Source organism: Haliotis rufescens, unplaced genomic scaffold (assembly GCF_023055435.1).
Source record: "Haliotis rufescens isolate VD_foot unplaced genomic scaffold, xgHalRufe1.0.p SCAF_5, whole genome shotgun sequence".
Taxonomy (NCBI): domain Eukaryota; kingdom Metazoa; phylum Mollusca; class Gastropoda; order Lepetellida; family Haliotidae; genus Haliotis; species Haliotis rufescens.
Genome location: NW_025964223.1, coordinates 37241539 through 37265730, shown reverse-complemented (window position 1 = coordinate 37265730; position 24192 = coordinate 37241539). Strand labels below are relative to the sequence as shown.

The following is a 24192-nucleotide window of genomic DNA, read 5'->3' as shown; positions in this document are numbered from 1 at the left end:
GGCTGCTTGTACTAGTCCGGAGTAATGTCGATTTTTTAGTGCCAGCCCACTGAGATACCATGCCACAGTTAAACATTAATGTCCCATTTAGACACAGTGTACTGACTCCGAGCCGATCAGACCTTATTTTTGCCCCTTAATGCCGAGTGCCAGGCAGGGTAACAACAAGTACCATCTTTTAACGCCCTTTGGTATGACGCGGCTGGGGATCCAATCCGGGACCTTCCACTCTCTGTGCGAACGCTCTACCACGAGACCACGGAGGCGGTCCCATGGTTGAGAAACCATTTACAATACAACACAGATACTCATCAACCTTGGATGTGTTGCGCCTCGTGTCTAATCAGGGCAATAATGCCAATCTGATAGATATGGGTCTGTCGGAGAAGCCCATGTAGACTTCAGACAGAGCCTCCGACCTACTCACCTTAGATAAAAACTGCATGTCTGAAAAACGGGAGACCGTAGAGTTCCATCTCACCAGACCAACAAAGGTAAATAAGACCAGTTCGAGAGCCCTTAAGATCTGGGGTAGAATAGGTCTTCAGCAACCCATGCTTGCCGTAAAAGGCGAAGATGCTTGTTGTAAGAGGTGACTAATGGGATCGGGTGGTTAGGCTAGCTGACTTGGTTGATGCATGTTAGGGTATCCCAGTTGCGTAGATCGATGCTCATGATATCAATCACTGGATTGTCTGGTCCAGACTCGATTATTTACAGACTGCCGTCATATAGCTGGAATATTGCTCAGTGCGGCGTTAAACAACAAATAATCAAAACAAACAAATAAGACGGGTTCGAGACTAAGTCCCTGTTAATGGAAACATTCAAGGACAATTGCTGAGCTATGTAAAGCCTCATCAGCAACCCTGGACCCCCAACCTGACGAGCAGTGCTGGGAATGACACAAGGCTCACTCTATCAGGCACTTCTACATCTAGGGTTTTGCCAAGAGAGCCTACCTTGCCACTGATATTCTTGCCTGGAAACTCGTCAAACGCATCAACCTTCAGAAACTTTCTGAGGAGACCTGCATTCAACAACAGCAACGCCACCACAGTCCTGTTGACAGACAGGCTTTGAACTACCATTATCACATCTACTACGTTTTATGAAGTGAAATCGATAATTTCGCAAGCACACTTTGTTTTACTCATGATATTACAATTTCATCCATCACATCATGTTCAAAATGAACAAGCAAACTGATTCAACAAGCAGGTCAATAAACTTTATTTTTGTCTGTGCATGTGAGGGGAATGGATGGACGGCCCCTTAGCCAGTATTTTGTAGACCTATAAACAAAAGGGACATTTTCCTAAACTGGTTCCTTGCCACTCAAACTTAACTTCGTTCAGCCGCTAAGCAAAGGGCTGGGTACCTGACTAATTATGTTCCAAGCTCCCGCTCAGCGCGTGACACCTTCATTACACTCCCGGTAAACAGTGTGAAACTTGAAATTTGCCCTTTAACCCTAAATGTAGTGACATTTCCTTGTGTAAGTCAATGGGAATGCCATCATAATGAATTTTGAATAGGTATATACGATTGACTTGAGATTGGTTCGAGGTTGTAAACAAACGGAAAATCACCCAACTATATACCCCCTTATATTCTTACTATATCAATTACATGGTAGTCGAAATGAAATAGAAATTCAAAGACAATAATTCAGCTTAGCTGGGAGAAGAGTATTCGGTCACTTATCATCACTTGTTTGTAAACATAACGGTCAGTCGGCGAGTTCAACTCCAAGCATGGTTGTGGCCGCCTATCACTGTTGGGAGATTTGCTGAGAGCAATCGCTGTTTGGAGCTTGATTATTTTCGCGTGTGTATCAGTGGAAATTGGGGTTTCCCCAGACGAATTGCGTAACCTGTACTTCTGCAGACGTGTAGTAGTCTTGGTAACGTAAACATACATCACGGACCCTACAAGCAACTAATACCAGGGGTCAAAACAAACTCGACCTGCCCTTCTTTTCATCACCGACGGAAACCATAAAATCAGTATCTGCTTCGGGTTGTTTATTTGTTTAATTACATTCCTCCAGTGTCCATCGTGTTTCTTCACTAAATGTGGCAACAATGGTGGCTCCGCCCAGAAGTGTTGTTATCCTCTTATATTTCGTCATGTAAACTGCATATAATCCCGATTTTGAACTGTCAGTTGTACCCCAGACAGCTAGCTTAAAGACTGGCACTTCTGTTTCAGTGGTTATACTCGCGGAAATAGATGCTACAGACTTAAGCATTCCTGACCGAAAATGAATGCTCAGTCTTTCTTATTGGTCTTTCTCAATCATATATACAGGCAGCGGTTTGAAACATCAAAACCCTGTGGGTTTGGCCTGATGACATGTTGCTACATAGATAGCCGTTTGGCATTGCCGGAAATGGACGGTGACGCCTCGTTCCCGTAACGTAGATACCGTTGTCGTTGACAACGTTCCTATCTGTTTTGAACAGATTCATTATCCCTCTCGCTCGCTACAGCTCTTCATTTCGTTGACTGCAGCATCGTTTCAAGATCTCCCACCAACAAGATGTTTACTAGGATGCCAATTCCATGCAGGTAGTTAAGACCACAGTTAATTGCTGCATTTGTAGCACACAGATTAGTACCTAAATTGGCCACAATTTGACATCCAATTTGATCATCTTTTCGACGACCCCTATGCTTTAACGAGGGAATCCGGTCACTGCTGCTGCGAGTTTATGGTCGTCGCTGGATGAGGAATCCGACTGTGTGTGTATCTACATTTCCTTCTGATCCTCCTATAAACCTCGCCCACTGACCCTCCCTCCCCCTACCAATGTAGCGTCCCCAGGCAGGTCCCCAAGCCCTCCTCTGACCTCCTGAATGTTTTCATCCCGTTCTGGGCCCGCCCTGACCGCGGTGAGACGCTCCCCGCCCCAGTCACTGTCACCTACGTCGACCACTACCCTGCCCCTAGTGACGACGACAGTGACGACTGGGTCTACGGGGATGGCGACAGCTTCGTGGGGGACCGAGAGATTCATCCTCTGAGTGTAAATATGTATGTGTGCGAGGGTGCGTTTGGCATGTATGCTTGAGAGTGAGTGAGTTAGTGGGTACGGTTATATCACTTTTAGCAATATTCCAGCAATATCACGGCGGAGGACACCAGAAATGGACTTCACGCATGTCGGGAATCGAACCCGGGTCTTCGACGTGACGAGCGAACGCTTTAACCACTCTGCTACCCGACCACCCCTTGAGAGTATGTGTGTATGTGAGTATACATTTTACATGTGTGATTGGGTGTGTGTAACAAGATTTTGTATGTATGGTTGGGTGTGGGTTTGGGCGAGAGATGATGTGTTTTGCATGTGATTGTGTAATTGGCTGTATATGTGAGAGGATGTATTTTACACGTGTGATTGTGTAAAGGTGTGTGTGTGTGTCAGAGGATGTGTTTCGCAGGTGTGATTGGGCGTATGTGTGTCGAAGTTTTGGTCTGCAAGTGTGTTCATGTGTAAATGTATTTTTGTGTGAGAGGATGTGTTTTGGTACCCATCTGATAAAACATTGTTTCCTTTTGGTCTTTCATGGCAACATCATTTTGGCTTATTTTTGGGCACACTCATTCGATTTAGTTATCAGTGTTTTGGGGTACCCTTTGGGTGACATTTCTAAGTTTATTACTTCTCATATAAGACTTGAAATAACGAGAAAATAATTGAAATTACGAGATAAAACAAGAGACTTGGAGAGGAAAAACAAATATAATTGAAATAACGAGACAAATAACGGAAATTTCGAATTAGGGTGGAGGAATATCCGCATATAGCTTGTTGGCTTCTGCTTTGATGGTTAGCGACACCCTATCAGTATCAGGCACATCATGGTGTCGTGGTTTCGCGTTTAGATTCAAGTCCAAACACATAGGTTGACTACAGATTTGGTAGCACAAGTCTAACAATGTAAGATGGCTTGCTGACAAATTACCCCTTCTTTCAAAACAAAGGAACAGTAGGACCCTGCTTGCTCTTGGTTATATAAGAGATAGCAGGTCGAATGACTTTGTGGTTGATGCCTCTTTGCGAGCTGCTGCTGTTGGTGCTGTTGCAATGTGGTGAGTAATGCATGTTTTCCATGGTGTTTTCCACAGTGTCCATCGTCCTAGATTGCCCTATTTTTTTCCAAGACCTCTACCTCTTTGCTGAATGTCCCTGGTATACTACCAGGCCTCTCTGCTGCTGTCCACCCAACCCTGTAATGAACAGCAGGAGTGACAGCATGGTAATGATACTCAGAAGGTACCATGACGATGTTGACGTAAATGAAATGTCACGATGGCCTTCCCACTTTGGAGTGGCATGGGGCGTCCAGTGTCCTTCATTTAATAGGTAGTAATGGTAGTATATGGTTTCCTGGTGCAACTCCGCTATGCTTAGCACTAGTTTATTGTAACTCAGGTCACTTGATGAGAATTAGCTGTGGGTAAGGACAATATATTTTCGTGGTGTTTTGTTCAGGAGGAACCAAACTATTCCAACACAAATATCGATATTGAAACTATACGTTTAGTTATAAAATATACCCATAAGAAATGATAAAATCGTACTTCATAAAAAGGAGGTAATAGAGAAATGGATGGCCTTATCTAACATATAACTTAATTAGTCCTTAGATTCCAACATTCTCCTGATTGTGTAAGTGTAATTTGACTAATGTTGCATCATTATTAATGGAGCACTAGCCTTTTCATCAAATGTAATGAAATACCCCAAAAATAACACCATTCCTTTTGACGTCATGGCTGGTTTTATGTCTTTCATAACGTCGGAGAAAGACGACACTGGTATTTTGATTAATATATATATATCTCCCCTAGTTTTCGTTCATGGTATGGAAAATTTCGATGTGTGAAACGGAATTTGACGCTTTTTCGACACAACATAAAATGACTGCTTTCACCAAGTAAATAATGTCTTGAATATGTAAACAATTAGATAGTTTATCGTGTATCTTAATTGGACAAGACACGCACCTGTCTGGCATCAATTTACGTCATGAAATACCCAAAGGAATATTTCAAAACAACCAAAATTATATTCAGTATTGGACATATATTTGTTCATTATTATGTTATTATTTCTTACACAATAAAAGATGCGAAGAATGCTCTATTGGTATAGAATTATCAGGACAATCGTATACGTTTGAACCAACGGGGTACCTGGCATAGGTTTTATTTATATACTTTTTACAATTCCTGGAGAAAGTAAAGTAAACAGTTTACTATCCTGTGATCACAATATTGAAAAAAGAATGAACCCATTGATTATATAATGCAAAACGAGAGGAATAATTTGTAAATTGGTTGTGACTAACGCGCACCTGGCGAATCGTTAGATATCCCTGTTCTGTGTATCAAACGACATAAAAAACAATTCCAAGACCAAGACAAATCTTTCAGAACTGTGTGCATATATTTTACCGAAAAATATTATTCATTTTGTTAAAGTAATATATTCAGTTTTAGTTATAAAATAAAATGAAACGGCTATTCGTGGACATTGGTTATATGAACTTATAATATTTAAGAATTGATCTTCACTTTGGAGTTCATTGGAGTATGAACCTTCATAGAGTGAGGGCCAAACTGTATGAACGTCGGAGCTTTCCACCATATTGGATATCGTATTTACAAAATCACGTTTCAGGTTATATGAGACGCCTGTAACATCACGTATATTTCAAACTTATCTGCGATACATACATCCTTGAATTCCTCATACATTTTACAATCAAATGACCAATGATCTTTGTCACCAATACAAAGTGGCTGGATGAAATCAAGCAAAATAAGTTGGGTGTGCAAACGAACGCTGTGCTCGAAAAAATGCACTTGTTTGAAATGTAAACAAAGCAAAATACAGATTTTACACAGTGTAGCATTTTCTCCTATTTTGAGCTATCCATTCGTCTATTCGTTCAAGATATTGGCTCTACCTTTTCAGAATATGCATGGGAAGAGAATCGTAGGAAGAATTGGGGAATTTAAAATAGATACATTGCAATGATGTGATATTTTCAACAGAAATTGTCAAAGTTACCGTCCTGTGTGACGCCATGACTGACGCAAAATCACGCACAACGACAACGGTATTTATCGGAATTTCTGACTATTTCCGTTTGTTTCAGTGAAAATTATAACAACAAATAACAGAACATAGATTGTCAGAATGTTTCTGATTACTTACATGTCACATTTATATATATACGATCCTTGAGTCAACCAAAGTCCCCTCGTAAAATCACGCGTACTGTTCACAGTGAACACGCCATTTTGTAAAAGTCGGTCACAGGTAGTGATGTCATCCGTCAACATTGTTGTACATATTTGGTAATTTCTTTGAGGTGAAGGTCCTTGAATGAGAGTGCACACGATCATTGTATCATGCTGTTTACAGTTTCAGTCATGATGCATATTATGCATATCTTTTATACATTTTTTCACACAATTAATTTCACTTTGGATATTTGTCTATGTTCAAAATGATATCATACGTAAATATAGGCCACAACATGTATGAACGAATCTTTGATAATCTCCTGTTTGTTTGAACATTGTTTACTTAACAATTGATAGGTTTATAGTGTCGACTACGATATTTCTTTCCTTTGGACAAGTGTTACAAGATGAAGTGTAAATGTAACTGCAGCATTTACGTATTTCTTGGGATGTGTAATAGTCAATATTATAAGTTCATATAACCAATGTCCATGAATAGCCGTTTCATGTTATTTCATAACTAAAACTAAATATATTACTTCAACAAAATGGATAATATTTTTCGTATAATACATGTACACATTTCTGAAAGAATTGTCTTGGAATTGTTTATGTCGTTTGATACACAGAACAGTGATATCTATCGATTCGCCAGGTGCGCGTTAGTCACAAACTATTTACAAATTATTCCTCTCGTTTTGCATTATATAATCAATGGGTTCATTCTTTTTTCAACATTGTGATCACAGAATAGTAAACTGTTTACTTTACTTTCTCCAGGAATTGTAAAAAGTATAAAAATAAAACCTATGCCAGCTACCCCGTTGGTTCAAACGTATACAATTGTCCTGATAATTCTATACCAATAGAGCATTCTTCGCATCTTTTATTGTGTAAGAAATAATAACATAATAATGAACAAATATATGTCCAATGAATACAATTTTGGTTGTTTTGAAATATTCCTTCCATTACGTAAATTGATGCCATACAGTCGCGTGTCTTGTCCAATTAAGATACACGATAAACTATCTAATTGTTTACATATTCAAGACAGTATTTACTTGGTGAAAGCAGTCATTTTATGTTGTGTCGAAAAAGCGTTTATGAAGTACGATTTTATCATTTCTTATGGGTATATTTCATAACTAAACGTATACAGTTTCAATATCGATATTTGTGTTGGAATAGTTTGGTTCCTCCTGAACAAAACACCACGAAAATATATTGTCCTTACCCACAGCTAATTCTCATCAAGTGACCTGAGTTACAATAAAACTAGTGCTTAGCATAGCGGAGTTATGCCCCCTTTTCTTTGTACGCGTGTAACCTCTCTGTCGCCTTTTGACGTCATAGAAAAAAATCAGTTTTCGTCATTTACGGCATGCTATTTTTGGCATTGAATGTATGTCGTTATACATACGCAAATAACTCCATTTGATATATAGTTATGTCGTTCAGATATTAGGCAGTATTTTGTTCGCTCACAGATTCCGTAAAGCTTCTTAATAAAAAAAATCGTCGCACAGTAATTTAATAGGTGAACGATAAAAAGCGGAGAAATTTACTGTTTTTCAACGCAGAATACACTTAGAAGTGTCTCTTTTTTAAAAGCGGTTTAATACTTGCAGTTAAATTTACACCATCAAATAGGAAATTTAATATTCTCCACCTCTGCGTAATTTTATAGCCAGGGCTAGATCCAGTGCCGCGTGAGCGCAATTCTCGCACAACCTTCACTTTTCCGATCTTAGGAAAATGTGCGTCAGAAAAAAACCTCGGCATCCAGAGGGTAAACTTCAGGGAGTAGTTGTTGAAGCGGGGGTAAAATCTGACCAACGCCCCGTCATTCTCACCTGTCAATGACGCAAACAGGTGTACTTGCCGCATGGGGGCGCCAGTGTCACATTTACTAAGGAAATAAAGGTGGTTTCAATCATGGCTTCCACAGGATATGGACGAGTTAGTAGGGGTACAGCCCTTCGCGACGACGAAGATGGACTCGTCGATGAGTGGGGGATAAGGTACGAGGGTCACCACAAGCCCGGCGGTGGTACTTTTACCAGAAAGAAGCACACCCGCAGGAAGTACCTGATCGCCGCGGTTGCAGGTGGCATAGTTCTGCTGGTCGTTCTCGTCATTATCGCCGTAGCTGTTCAGAAGAAACACAAGGAAACAATGATTCAAGCCATGTGTGGCCACCCTCGCCCTCGCCCTACCAATCTTCAGAAATGGCAGAACAAGTCCGTGGAAGGTAGGGAAAGTTCTGTCGATCGAGTGTCCGAATTTTAAGAGAGGATCTGTGAACAGTGTGTCAGTGGTGTAGGCCTAGATGAGTACCCTGAGTGAATTTAAGTTTCCGGTTTCTGCTTCACCAAACGTTTTTCGTTGATTTTAGTCATGTAGATCTATGTCACAGCACCTGAACATCCAGTGTTGGTTGGGTGTTTAGGTGTGGTGCAGGTTAAAACCCTACCTCAGCAACACGATTTTTTTGGCGAAAACGGCTGTTAATTGTCGGGAGAAAACGACACCTCTATTTTTAATAACGATTAGAGCGGGTTATGTAGTAGGCCTATATATATGCTTTATTATGTTATGTAGTAGTATGTATATGTGCTTCATTTACATTATCACTGTCATGTCTTTTTATTCTGTGTGTATTTGATAGCATATTTTTAATTACTGAGAACAATTACACCGATCAGTTGTCTAGTTGTTACAACAATATTAATTATAGTCCATTATTATCCACGTACGTGGTGAAGATACAGGTGGTGAGATACTAAATCTGTACGTCACACTTGTGTGTCGTACAAGGTTGACCTTGTTTTATTCATTTTGATTGGATAACCGTGACCTGTCACACCAGGACTACTTTTTTCATTCATTAAATATCGCAAGAAGTCATTCATTTGCAACTACAAGGCAGAACTGTTGCAATCTCATGAGAACGAGAGAAATTTACAAACACTTTATTAAACCAAACAAGATAGTCACCTGGTCACAAGCATCAAATTCTTTTTGCATTCTATATGAGTTTATGCATAGAGATGCTACATACATTATATTATCGAGCTAGATATCCATTTACAATGTACGTCTACCGATCAGTGAGAGTGACCCCCCGAGTGAGAGTGACACACTCGACCACTTTCGCAGCTTTCAATTTGAATTAACGTAAAAGGATAAGCGCTGTGAAATGAAGTAAGTTCATACGTTCAATAAGTTTTGCAACTTCAATATAAGACCAAGTAGCAGAATATCTTTTGCACTTTTATTTTTCAATATAATCTCCATTCACCTCAAAACACTTATTCCATTTGTCCTTCAAGCTATTAATACCACTTTTCTAGAAATCCGCAGATTGCCCTGTGACCACAGCTTTTATGTCCTCGTCATCCTGGAGGCGTCTTCCACGTAGGAACAAGAAATAGTCACTGGGGGCTAAGTCTGGGCTGTACAGTTAAATCACCCACCCAAGACTTACTTGGGATGATCCGGTTGTGCCGTCAGTGTCCCCTTTGAAGCGTATTTTATGGCACGGTTTCGGGAGTTGTTGGTTCACGACTGCACGAACCAGATCACTCAAAGTGAACATTTCCAATACAAATCGTTCAAAAACTCTGTAGAAGTGTGCCTGACTTCTGATTATGTGTCCCAAAATGTGAACAATAACATTCCCTATCTCTAGCGTAAAACTCTGCGAATAGATCACAGTTGTCTGGTGGTGACCTTGCCCTTCGATCGCTCGAAGCTGTCACTGACATGTAAGCAGACTTGAGTTGATTTTCACATCTTCAGTATAGAGTGGTACAGTTAACAGGAATGTCTTTGGCAAACACCTCTTCCAAAATGGTACAGACATGATATAAATTCAGCTTATAGATCAAGGAAACCGAACCAGTTTGATTGCACAGACGGGACCCCGGCAGTGCGAGTGACCGACTGTTGGTCCGAAATTCAAAGCGCAGCGTTAATGTGACGTTATAAGTTTTCTTAAGGTGTTTTGCGTTTTAACAACATGGCGCTAAATTATCATAAGTTAAAGAAATTCTTCCAAAAGGATCTTGAGCATCTGTTTTTTTTGCAAACATGGATTACATATATCAAACAAAACGGTTGGTGAACTTGGACTTAGGTACATTTGGTTTTCACAAAGTTTAAAAAATCCCTCATACCTAAAACATCTAGTCCATGAAAATGTAAATCACATAAATCTACAGTGTTGGACTAGTCAGCAAAGAGCCGGAGTCACAGGAGACTAATTACAATTGTATTTACAAGAACAATTAACAATGAACAATTTTCAATTTACAATATCTTTGAATATAGCTGAGGGTGCCACAGAGAGTTGGTACAACCCTCTGAGCTGTGGGAGAGAGATCTGCTTGGTATAAGCGTCAAACCCCTTCTGCTTAACATTTGGCTTCTGTGTGCATTTAACAAAACTTAGAACAATAAAAAGGAATATGATTGGTTGATACATGATGGGGTGTGCCTTATGATTAATGAATGGCTAGACAGAGGGGAATAGTTAATCCTGTTTGACTGGCACTAATCTTGTTGTTGACATATTTACTGGGTGCTTTGAAAGAGATTATGGTGTCACTATAGACGAGCTTGTATGGGGGCTAATCCTTAATGAGTCTAAATTGAAGTAATTGCTGAATGTTATTCTAATATAGTTGATGACAGATGGTGTCACTATTGACGAGCTTGTATGGGGGCTAATCCTTAATGAGTCTAAATTGAAGTAATTGCTTATTGTTATACTAATATAGTTGATGACAGATTTTCTTAAATAAAATAGTTCAAGGCAACCTATAAGACTATGTAGACATATCTTTAGTCTTATTGGATATTATGTCTGGGAGATGGGATCTTGATACCCTAAGCTAGTATTTATTTAAAAGCTTTAAATCAATTTAACTATGTAGACATAACTTTTGTCTTATTGAATAGTAAATTAGTATGTCTAGGAGATGTGTTCTCGTTACCTTAGGCTAGCATCTATCTAAAAAGATATAACTGAAATTACTGATATTTTATATATGCATTTTACCTGATGATAAGTATTACTTGCTAAACTATAATTATATAAAATGGTGTATAAATATTACACAATAATTACTCAGAAAGCACTTGATGTAGATCTAATTATTATAGGATAACTAAGTATCAATGTTATATCATGATAGTATCATCAAAAATGATTCCCTAAATTTTGAATATTATTTAAACGTACTGCAGGAAAATGCGTGGCGAGTCTTACGTGCAGTGTGAATGTACTGATGGTGTGTGCGGTGTTAATGTACTGATGGTGTGTGCAGTGTTAATGTACTGATGGTGAGTTCAGTGTTAATGTACTGATGGTGTGTGCAGTGTTAATGTACTGATGGTGTGTGCAGTGTTAATGTACTGATTGTGTGTGCAGTGTTAATGTACTGATGGTGTGTGCAGTGTTAATGTACTGATGGTGTGTGCAGTGTTAATGTACTGATTGTGTGTGCAGTGTTAATGTACTGATGGTGTGTGCAGTGTTAATGTACTGATGGTGTGTGCAGTGTTAATGTACTGATGGTATGTGCAGTGTTAATGTACTGATGGTGTGTGCGGTGTCAATGTACTGATGGTGTGTGCAGTGTTAATGTACTGATGGTGTGTGCAGTGTTAATGTACTGATGGTGTGTGCAGTGTTAATGTACTGATGGTGTGTGCAGTGTTAATGTACTGATGGTGTGTGCGGTGTTAATGTACTGATGGTGTGTGCAGTGTTAATGTACTGATGCTGTGTGCAGTGTTAATGTACTGATGGTGTGTGCGGTGTTAATGTACTGATGGTGTGTGCAGTGTTAATGTACTGATGGTGTGTGCAGTGTTAATGTACTGATGGTGAGTGCAGTGTTAATGTACTGATGGTGTGTGCAGTGTTAATGTACTGATGGTGTGTGCAGTGTTAATGTACTGATGGTGTGTGCAATGTTAATGTACTGATGGTGTGTGCAGTGTTAATGTACTGATGGTGAGTGCAGTGTTAATGTACTGATGGTGTGTGCAGTGTTAATGTACTGATGGTGTGTGCAGTGTTAATGTACTGATGGTGTGTGCAGTGTTAATGTACTGATGGTGTGTGCAGTGTTAATGTACTGATGGTGTGTGCAGTGTTAATGTACTGATGGTGAGTGCAGTGTTAATGTACTGATGGTGTGTGCAGTGTTAATGTACTGATGGTGAGTTCAGTGTTAATGTACTGATGGTGTGTGCAGTGTTAATGTACTGATGGTGAGTGCAGTGTTAATGTACTGATGGTGTGTGCAGTGTTAATGTACTGATGGTGTGTGCAGTGTTAATGTACTGATGGTGTGTGCAGTGTTAATGTTCTGATGGTGTGTGCAGTGTTAATGTACTGATGGTGTGTGCAGTGTTAATGTTCTGATGGTGTGTGCGGTGTTAATGTACTGATGGTGTTTGGTTTCTGCAGGTCTCCAGGTTTTCCCTGCTCCCGAGGACAAGACTGCTCTCATCTCTTTCTGTGTGAATGAAGGACACAATACTGGCGGGTATGGAGTGTATCTCAACAACTTGGAAAGCCACTTGTATGGTAAATATTCCTCACCAGTTTTGCCTCCCCTACATATGGGGCGATGGGGTAGCCTAGTGGTTAAAGTGTTCCCTCGTCACGCCGAAGACCCAGGTTCGATTCCCTTCATTGGAACAATGTGTGAAGCCCATTTCTGGTGTCGCAATATTGCTGGAATATTGCTAAAAGCTGCGTAAAAACATACTCACTCACCCACTCACTGCCCAATGTCTTTTGCTACCAACAGTGTTTATGTAGCCAGTCATACATGTATCATTGTGTAATTTGATGAATGTGCTTTGAGGATATGTGTTCAATTGAAGTCAGGGACCTGCACCACTTTAGGCTTTCCTCCCACATAAAGCTGACATGTTGTGATAATGGAAGTGGAATAATCTTCAAAGTGGAGTTAAACCCAACTCACTCACTCCAGATTTAAATGCAGAGGTTAACCCAGAAACTAATTTGTGAAATAAGTAAAAGCTCACTCAAAATCAATGAATAATCAATGAATTATATTTAAGCACAGCAAAGGTTGGTAGAACGGGTCAAATATGTAGCCAGCCCTGGAATTAATGTTAGTGTGTGCACTCACAAATGTCCAGAATAGTGTCACTGTTGGATGTCTTCATAAAGGCCTGTCTCTGGTCTTCAATACAGAATATCTTTTAAAGCTGGGCAGGAATTAGGTGTTTCCAAACAGGTATCCAAATGCACTTGCTTAGTAAATAAAACACAAATTTGGTTGAAAAAGACCTTGAATTGCCCTCTTGTCACCCTTAGATACCCCAGTAGGTGCCACCAGCCTTCCCGAAACTTCTCACACGATCAAGACTGATAACCAGTACAAAGCCAATTCTGGATAGCTTGACTTGCTGCTGTCGATAGCTGTTCAAATCAAGCTTTGAGAGCTCTTCATGTTTTTGCACTTGCAGTTTAATTATCTGATGCCACTGACTATCACTTCAAAAATGTTAAAAGAAATGTAAAAAAGTTTCTCATGTCCCCCAACATTACCTACACCTACAACAAGTGGAGACTTCTGCTGACTTTTCTCCCATCTTTCCCCTTGTACGTTTTGTACCATGCTGATCAGTGTAGAAGATGCTGAAATCAAAATGATCAGGTGAGCTACAGAGCCTTGTGTATGTTTGAAGCATCGTATAGAAAGAATGGTGTGTAGTATATGAAAACTGAATCATCACCTGACATTGTGTGGACACAAGTGTAAATTGATGGTTTTACAGCCCTTGGTTTCCTGGAAGTGCTAGGCCTAGACTACTCAGTGAACTGAGCTGGCATGTGTTGTGTTTCAGATTACCAAATGATGAACCAGCAAGGGGACGACCATGTCAAGTGCAATGACTCTTATGCTCCACCAGACAAAGTGTGTGTGTTTGACATAAGTGCTTTGGGGAACTGTGACCATTTTCACCACTACGGCTACTCCTCTGGAACCCCATGTGTGATGTTGCAGCTCAACCTGGTGAGAGAAACAGGCAGCAGTTCCCCGGAGTTATTCTTCTACCCTAATGATTCCTGGTATTATCACCATACCTGTGTTTGTGGGTTTAACTAATGTGGCAAATTGGCTGTCCTCACACATCTAACTAACATGCCTTGTTATTGTTATAACTGAAATTCTGTTCAAACCCGTGTTCAACCCAGTCACCCCCCATACGGAAACATTGGAGTAATCTTAGTGAGATGGGTTAAATAGTACACCTGTGTCATGATACTAATATTCTATGATATTGTGATGCCATTGATGTAGAATCAACTGTCTTCATCTGAGGTTGTTATTGTGATTTGAACATGGTAGAGTAAGCTTAATGTGTAACAGGGGGCACGGGTGGCCCAGTCATCTAAGGCGCTGCGATTCACGATGCAGAGTTGTGTCCCTTGGGCATGCCAGAAACCTATGATTGTGGGTTTGAATCCCGTTTCGCCCCGATTATGTTTCTAGGTTTGTCAGCACCATACCCGTGCACGTGGGTTTCATCGAAGTGGTAAACGTCTGAGACCTGCATCACTTTGGGCTTTCCTCCCACATTAAACTGACATGCCACAATATAACTGTAATACTGTTAAAAGCAGCGTTAAACACAACTCACTCACTCACTAATGTGTAACACATCACTTGGTGTAGATGGACTCCATCTTCATTCTAATTGATCAATTCTGGGAAGTGTTTCCGCCTGTAAGAATTGATGTTGCTCCTTGTGGATATTCCAGGAAGTTGAGGTGTCCCCCAGTCCATTGCTAGTGCATATTGTGGTGAGGAGTATGTGGATGGTTTCTGGTTGTGTAAGCCACAGGTTTGTCCTCGGCCAGATACAACTTGAAGGGTTTAGGTTATTTTGACAATGGTTTCTTGTTTCATTTTTTATGAGTTGATCACATCGGAAAGATACGTCAACCATTGTTACTTGAACTACAATGTTAATGGGCTGTCTTTGTTTCAGCCAAGAAATGTCACTGCTAAAGCTTTTGCAAATAATACTGCTGAAAGTAAGAAGCTTGGATATCGCTACTCCCATGACTACATCGGCGTCACCTGTGATGGGGCTGTAAGTACTGGTCTCCCAGCACACTCCTGACAACACTCACTCACTCACTCACTCACTCACTCACTCACTCACTCACTGATGATTCTCATCAATCTGTTGGTTACGAAATGGACAATGTACAGGTTCAGTTTTCTAGATAGTGTTGCAAACATGAATATACACTGCTGTGATAAATGGCACTTTCACCTAGATTATTTCTTATCCTGCAACAACACATTGCGATTTCATTCTTGACTTGGATCCTGTACCACAGAGCCTGAAGCATGCCTCTTTCTCCTCCGAGGGTGTAGGTGATTGAGACCTGTTCAACACTAGACCTGCAGGATGTGACCCGTGAAGATCGGTGTTACAATAGGTCTTCAGCAAACCATGCTTGCCGTAAAAAGCAACTATGCTTGTAGTAAGAGGTGACTAATGGGATCGGGTGGTCAGACTAGCTGACTTGGTTAATGCACGTCATGGTTCTGTGGTCATGATTGGAATTAGTTCCGGGGGCGGTTGGGTAGCCTATTGGTTAAAGCGTTCGCTTGTCACGCCAAAGACCCGTGTTCGATTCCTGATATGGGTACAATGTGTGAAGCCGATTTCTGGTGTCTCCCACCATGATATTGCTGGAATATGGCTAAAAACAGCGTAAAACCATACTCACTCACTCACTCATGTAGTACCATTCCTGGCATTACTTGATACACAGAGCTGCATAACAATTAACCCACATATTTCATTGGAACAGTAGGATTAAGAGATATGGATAATAAAAATATATTCTTTTACAAACCAACAAACATCCTGAATAGTTCTTACTGCTTTTGCTAACATTTTAGCAGCCATGGTGCTATGTTTGCTGTTTCAGACTGATAAAGACCGGAAGAAAATTGGCAAAGACACTGTCTTCCCTTCACCAATCCAATACTTTCCTAGAAATGGTTTCCCAGTTTCTTGGTACCGTCCCCGAACCACGAACAAGTTCCTGGCTCCCATTGTCATGGTCAAATTCAACACATTGTTTGATGATGTCTTCGTCAACATCACATGTACCGCATGGGGCAAGAGCTTCAACAATGGCAAGCCGGAGACAAGCGACCTCTACACCACAACCTTTGTCATCTATCATGACTGACGAGAAGAGGATATACACCTAAATTACTTCCCTTGCCATTCCATCCTGCTTTGTCACTACAGTCTGCAACTGTGTGATGCTGTTGTTGTTGTATACAGGTCTACATACCAGGTAGTGGTTCAGTGGAACAGGACACCACTCAGGGTCACTTAGTCATAGGAGTCTCATTGTCAGTTAGTGTTCCAGGATGTAATCTGACTTCTAAACATTCCAGTTTGATTGACTTAATAGCAATAGACGATGTCAACCTTGTTCTCACTTCCCTGTGGTTTCTATGATATTCAGAGGGTGTAATGGTTCCTCCATACACATTGTGTCCAGATACTGGAGGGCAGTGCAATACAGTGACAGACATGATGTGGCCCAATGCTGATATTGATAGCATTGTGTTGGTAATGATATGGTATGATCCGATTCCAGGCTTGCCAAACTGAACCAAGCATGATGAAGTTATACACAAATAACATGCTTGTTCACCACCACAAATTTTCTGTTGTAAGCCGTTAGTGTGGGATTTGCCTAGCATGGATCTGTTGTCGAGCCTGGGACTGGTTCATGTACTACAAGTGTGTGTATCACTGTATGCCATCGCCTCCATGTATCAGGATTCAAACTGTATTGCAACCTCATAGGCATTATTCGATCAATGTATATACCAGAAAAAAAGTAGATATCCGGACATATTGTACCATTGGTGACAGTACACAGGCACAATGAGAGGTGACTTTCTCCCCTCCATTGACCCTGCTGGATGGTGCAGGTCCTTGGCAGCTTTCTGCAGTGGATGGATGATCTCATCAGTCACATTCCATGTCAAGGGCATTACATCATCCGAGCTATTATCACTGTCAAGCCAGGACTTAGAAGAAGGTAGTAGTTGATACTTGCTTTATAGGTCGACTTCTGCATTGAGAAACTAAACTATCCATGTGGAAAATCCTGATCATGCCTATCAGCAGATTATGTTTATTTGCACGAAATTCATCCTTGGACAACACTTAGAGTGTTTTAACAGGGGTATCACATAACTTGGCCTGAAAAATGGGCACCTGCTCGCTGTATGTGCTCAGCCTTTGAACAAACCAATAAGCTGGAATTGAAGTCATGGGTTATCAACAAGGTGTCTACTGCAACCACAGCAGACATAGTGGCGTCTGCTTACTCTTGTAGGTTTCATCGGGAGGGGTTCATTCATTTGTTTTATTTTGTTATTTTCCTTTTATCCATTTTATCAGTCTGGGTGATTATGGCCCTCATTCATACCGTCTGTCATGTAATTCTCACTTTGAGTGAAGCAGGTGCAGACGTACTTGTCATTAATCTACTGAGGATTAACTAAATCCCTCCATGTGTGTATTCCTGTCTATGAAGATGGATTGATGATTTGGCAATACTTTCCCCTACACTGAGTAATCTTGTGGGTATTATGAAATTGATGCAGCATGTGACTTGTTCTTTTTATGTTTGGACTTGTTCGACACATACCTTTGGTAATCACCCTGACAGAAACCATTTTAGTTTTGAATGTTGTTTGGATTAGATATTTTACATTCTTTACATTTGAAACGATTGTGTTGGAAACAACCAGTTTCATTGAGGATTTTATTTGGAATTGGGTGTGTACCCAACATGCCTTATGACAATGCATTGTTCTGAACGGATGTGTTTTAGTGTTATACTGGTGTGTTACAGAGGATATTGAGAGTGAGGCCGGAACATCTCTGACCACTTTCATAGAAGTGTTACTGCAAAGTTCAACCTGTGTATTTTGGACATAGGTTGAAGTCATGTAGAGAAATGTTACATAGTCATTTGTACACAGAGAATAATTCTTCAAAACATATGTCCCAATGGGTGTTTGTATGACAACAATGGTTGATGTGACTACTCAAGATTTGTTAAGTCATAATGGGTGTCTGAATGTGTGTGCGACAGACATAATGGATGTGTGAGTGAGAGTGTGTGAGAGTGTGTGAGTGAGTGAGTGAGTGTGTGTGTGTGTGTGTGTGTGTGAGTGTGAGTGTGTGTGTGTGTGTGAGTGAGACAGTCATGTCTGGCTGTGACCTACATATGTACAACAACATTACTGATGCATCCTAGAGATGCGGAACATGGGGAGGAAGATGTTGAAGGCTCTACAGTAACATTTCCTCCTGGCTAGAGAATTGAGCACCAATGTGGTGGTACAGATTGTGGTACAGATTGTGGTACTACTTCACTGGAAGGTGGTTTACATGGTAGATGTGAACTCTGCATCTGTAGGCACCATGGTCCTTGTCCTAGGGTATCCTTGTTTGATGACCAGAAGTGCCTTATACACAGTCCAATATATCTGTCCACTTTCAACAAAAGGATGCAAAAAGTGATAAGTTTTATTGAGGGAATGTTTTTATCCCCATGTCTCATTCTTACATCATCTAAATGTGAATAAATTGTGATCTTATTTTTGAACAAATGAATTATTAAATAGGCTTACAAAATAAATGACTAAGTTGAACAAGTTGAGAAATTGTAATTTTGTAGCATGTGCTGTGCTGTGATTCTTTTCCCCGTGTATGTACTTAAAGTGTGTTGTTTGGCAGATGTGACACCTGGTGCTCTGGTGTTGGCAGCTTACAGTGTTGTACGTCGTTGTTTAGTACATTGCTTTGAAGATCCTGTGGGTAGTGTAAACAGCATACTTCCGACGGGGAGGCAAAAGTAAATCAAAATATTTGCAGAAGAAATAGTTTTCAGACAATAACCTCCCCCATCTGCTTAAGTTGAACCTTTGTATCAGTAACTGATTGCATGGATCTCTGTGGGAGACCTATCTTACACAATGCAGAAGCCTGTACAAGACTTGACTTGCTATTGTTTGGACTGTGATGTGGATAATGTATGATCTTAACCAACATGACCAATGTGAGAGTCATTCTGTAAATATTCATTTTCCCTCCCATTGTTTGTTTTATATTGTAACCTTATATGGCACCGTTATCCAAACTTATTAACGAGATTGTTACATTTTTTTTTTTACCAATATGCATGCTGTCATATTTAGCTTCTATTAACAAGATTGAATATCCTAGTATACTGTTGTTCTATATTACCATGCTTTTAACATTATTGAATAAGTCATGCTTGTAGTATTTGAGCAGTTTCACTTCATTTAATCCATTAGTTAAATTTGTGCATTATTAATGTTTGAAACGATCTTGAGATGGTGTTTTGGAATCTAAGGTTGGTCTGATATCTATTTTTGATAATGTTTGTGTTTATTATTTATCAAAAATTGTGATCTGATGTTATAACAGAAAGATGAAAACATGGAATTCTGAATATTACATTCTGTTATAAGTTTTGCACATAAAGGGCACAAAAACATTGATGTTGTTTGTTATTTTAAAGATAATAGTCAATACATAAAAATGTGTCCCAGCTCTCACACTGAGCTGCTGGAGGTGACGAATTAACACTACCAGTGAGAGTGGATGCACATTGATACTCCCAATGTAAATCACTGATCAAAAGGAAAGTGACTGGTGTACTGTCAGACATTTTGCACCGACAATAATGTGACCAGTATTTTTCTCTGATTCAGCAGTGAGAGTGAATGTACAATGAATGACACATCATCCAGGTCACACATATACTACTGTGGCTGTAACAAGGAAACAGGTTGTATAAGAATAGTTTATTTACAAAATTTACAGGTATTTCATAAACATGTATCACAAGACTGCCATCCTACTATTTACAGTCACACCTGTTGCATATACACTTATTACACATGTAGTTATGCAGAATTTCTGCATTAAGATTCTACATGTCTACAAGTACTACAGAGTGTTATGTCTGTGAGGGTGGACTTCATGAAGGATATAGTAACTTGGTAGTCCTAACAGCATGTATGTGATTGGTTTACTGTGGTTGGGCAGCATGGGGGAGTGAGTGAGTATGGTTTTATGCCACTTTTGGCAATATCACGGCAGGGGGACAGCAGAAATGGGCTTCACACATTGTACCCATGTCGGGATTGGAATACTGTCTTAGGCGTAACGAGCGAACTAGGCTACCCAACCGCCCCCCCCTACATGGTGGAATCTCCCTTGGTTCACATCCCAATTACCTTTTGAAAAAAACTGTTGATTCTGTTCACTAAATGTAGCAGTAACCAGATATTGATATAGTTTTCGTCTGTTGCAACTAGACCACCCACAAGCCCAAGTCGAGTAATTCTTGTTTGGGCCAATGAAACTCCAATAAAAGAAACAGTTTTTGACACAGACTGTTAATATGTAATCCATAGACTGCATCAGGCTCACTTGAATAGCCACAGATATTTGGTAACATGGAGTCGCTGGAGATGAAAGTAGCATGTGTGTAGCTGGTCCCGGAGTCGCCCTCAGTCCCAGTACTTGATAACCCCGTCCCAGCCACAGGTGGCCACCTTGGAGGTCTCATGGGGATGCCATAGCACCCCGATACACACATCATCGTGTGCCTTCCACTTGTTGTACAGCTTCGTGCTCTTCCAATCCCAGATGTACAGCTTGCCGTCTGCGTCGCCCGAGATAATGTAGCTGGAACAAACATCACATAAGTTTAACTCCTAGATGAGGTTGATGGCAAGACTGCCAATTGTGTTTCATATGATTAACGTTTAACAGATTTGAGATTGCTCTCACTGAACTTATCTGAATAATGTTAGAGACATACCTCATATCAGGAGAGAAGTCAATGGAACACGCATAGCCAGCAACCTGAAACCAACAACAGCAGTATACAGTGTGGGCCACACCAGGAATATCCCTGAAGCAATATCAAATGGAGTTAGGTGATGCAGGGAGTCGCACATGTTAACTGCCCAAAACACAAACGTTTGTTAACAATTTATTCAATTCATGATTACACAAGAACTTTTTCTTCCTGGAATACTAGGAGTCCGAGTGGAAATACATGTACAAGGCTGACCATTATAATTACACAGGTATTCCTTTCATCTACAATCTATTGTAAACTATACATCTCATGTCAGTGTTCCTAATGGACAGATGACAAGCTATAATATAAGTCTCACCATATGACCAGTAAATGTTTTCTTCCGCATGAACTTGAAGCGGTTGAGGACATTGAACACACAAATCTTGTTATCCATAGACTGACAAGCCAACCACTTTCCTGGAACAAAATGTACACTTTTGCACACAAATGTCTGCACTGAATAAAATAAAGGGAGGATATTTCATGTGTCGAGTGAAAATAGTCTAGATTGACGAGCTAAATGTGAAATAAGTTCAGAACAAAACATTTTCGAATGTCAAGAAGTAGTATTAACCTCATTATTTTGCCTTGTCAATGTGGAACTAATTTAAAAAGTACGTCAACAGTTTGTGCAAGGGCTTAACACTTACGATACTGGGAGACAAATTAAGGGGTGGTAACTCACTGCAATGAAAATATCACTCTTCTCAACTTCAGAAACTCAGTCTTTCACACTGAAGTATATAATAAATGTGAGCCTCATACTTTTGAGATGATTATATCATTTTGTATATGCAGTGTATTTCAATGTTGACATTATATATTCTGTGAACCTGTGAGAGATCATTGACTTTGATCATGGGGATATTACTCACTTAAACACTTACTTACAGATTTCTTGTAGGAAAATGGCCAAAATTGTACATTTTATCATTGAATCTACACCTCTCCTTGAACAGCAGGATAACAAGAGTGACCTACCTTTAGAACAGTGTCAACAGGAATGGCCTACCTTTAGGGCAGTGTCAACAAGAGTGACCTACCTTTAGGACAGTGAGTGTCAACAAGAGTGGCCTGCCTTTAGAACAGTGAGTGTCAGCAAGAGTGGCCTACCTTTAGAACAGTGAGTGTCAACAAGAGTGACCTACCTTTAGGGCAGTGAGTGTCAACAAGAGTGACCTACCTTAAGAACCGTGAGTGTCAACAAGAGTGGCCTACCTTTAGAACAGTGAGTGTCAACAAGAATGGCCTACCTTCAGGACAGTGAGTGTCAACAAGAGTGGCTTACCTTTAGAACAGTGAGTGTCAACAAGAGCGGCTTACGTTTAAAACAATGAGTGCCAACAAGAGTGGCCTACCTTTAGAACAGTGAGTGTCAACAAGAGTGGCCTACCTTTAGAACAGTGAGTGTCAACAAGAGTGGCCTACCTTTAGGATAGTGAGTGTCAACAAGAGTGGCCTGCCTTTAGAACAGTGAGTGTCAGCAAGAGTGGCCTACCTTTAGAACAGTGAGTGTCAACAAGAGTGGCCTACTTTTCGGACAGTGAGTGTCAACAAGAGTGACCTACTTTTAGAACAGTGAGTGTCAACAAGAGTGGCCTACCTTTAGAACAGTGAGTGTCAACAAGAGTGGCCTACCTTTAGAACAGTGAGTGTCAACAAGAGTGGCCTACCTTTAGAACAGTGAGTGTCAACAAGAGTGGCCTACCTTTAGGGCAGTGAGTGTCAACAAGAGTGACCTACCTTTAGAACAGTGAGTGTCAACAAGAGTGGCCTGCCTTTAGAACAGTGAGTGTCAACAAGAGTGGCCTACCTTTAGGGCAGTGAGTGTCAACAAGAGTGGCCTGCCTTTAGAACAGTGAGTGTCAACAAGAGTGGCCTACCTTTAGGATAGTGAGTGTCAACAAGAGTGGCCTACCTTTAGAACAGGGAGTGTCAACAAGAGTGGCCTACCTTTAGGGCAGTGAGTGTCAACAAGAGTGGCCTACCTTTAGAACAGTGAGTGTCAACGAGAGTGGCCTACCTTTAGAACAGTGAGTGTCAACAAGAGTGACCTACCAGGACAGTGAGTGTCAACAAGAGTGGCTTACCTTTAGAACAGTGAGTGTCAACAAGAGTGGCCTACCTTTAGAACAGTGAGCGTCAACAAGAGAGGCCTACCTTCAGGACAGTGAGTGTCAACAAGAGTGGCTTACCTTTAGAACAGTGAGTGTCAACAAGAGTGGCTTACGTTTAAAACAATGAGTGCCAACAAGAGTGGCCTACCTTTAGAACAGTGAGTGTCAACAAGAGTGGCCTACCTTTAGAACATTGAGTGTCAACAAGAGTGGCCTACCTTTAGAACAGTGAGTGTCAACAAGAGTGGCCTACCTTTAGAACAGTGAGTGTCAACAAGAGTGCCCTACCTTTAGGGCAGTGAGTGTCAACAAGAGTGGCCTACCTTTAGAACAGTGAGTGTCAACAAGAGTGGCCTACCTTTAGAACAGTGAGTGTCAACAAGAGTGACCTACCAGGACAGTGAGTGTCAACAAGAGTGGATTACCTTTAGAACAGTGAGTGTCAACAAGAGTGGCCTACCTTTAGAACAGTGAGTGTCAACAAGAGTGGCCTACTTTTCGGACAGTGAGTGTCAACGAGAGTGGCCTACTTTTAGGACAGTGAGTGTCAACAAGAGTGACCTACTTTTAGAACAGTGAGTGTCAACAAGAGCGGCCTACCTTTAGAACAATGAGTGTCAACAAGAGTGGCCTACCTTTAGAACAGTGAGCGTCAACAAGAGTGGCCTACCTTTAGAACAGTGAGTGTCAACAAGAGTGACCTACCTTAAGAACCGTGAGTGTCAACAAGAGTGGCCTGCCTTTAGAACAGGAGTGTCAGCAAGAGTGGCCTACCTTTAGAACAGTGAGTG

General features: G+C 40.7%; 2 protein-coding genes across 2 annotated transcripts in view; one reads left to right on the top strand and one right to left on the bottom strand.

Moving 5' to 3' along the window:
* The first annotated feature begins 8155 nt into the window (after nucleotides 1-8155).
* Nucleotides 8156-19904, top strand: LOC124116303 (sodium/potassium-transporting ATPase subunit beta-like). Its single transcript, XM_046477580.2, has 5 exons — nucleotides 8156-8519; nucleotides 12750-12869; nucleotides 14165-14334; nucleotides 15314-15418; nucleotides 16272-19904. The coding sequence occupies exons 1-5, from the start codon at nucleotides 8204-8206 to the stop codon at nucleotides 16536-16538; spliced, it is 978 nt and encodes a 325-aa protein (XP_046333536.1). The 5' UTR covers nucleotides 8156-8203; the 3' UTR covers nucleotides 16539-19904.
* The window catches only part of LOC124118518 (pre-mRNA-processing factor 17-like), a 45388-nt gene continuing 40468 nt past the window's right edge, over nucleotides 19273-24192 (bottom strand). Inside the window, exons 12-14 of the mRNA XM_048383657.1 lie at nucleotides 21601-21701; nucleotides 21240-21283; nucleotides 19273-21103 (exon numbers count right to left, since the gene is read on the bottom strand). Of these exons, the coding sequence (XP_048239614.1) occupies nucleotides 20926-21103; nucleotides 21240-21283; nucleotides 21601-21701 (323 nt within the window). The 3' untranslated portion in view covers nucleotides 19273-20925. The remainder of the gene's footprint in view (nucleotides 21104-21239; nucleotides 21284-21600; nucleotides 21702-24192) is intronic.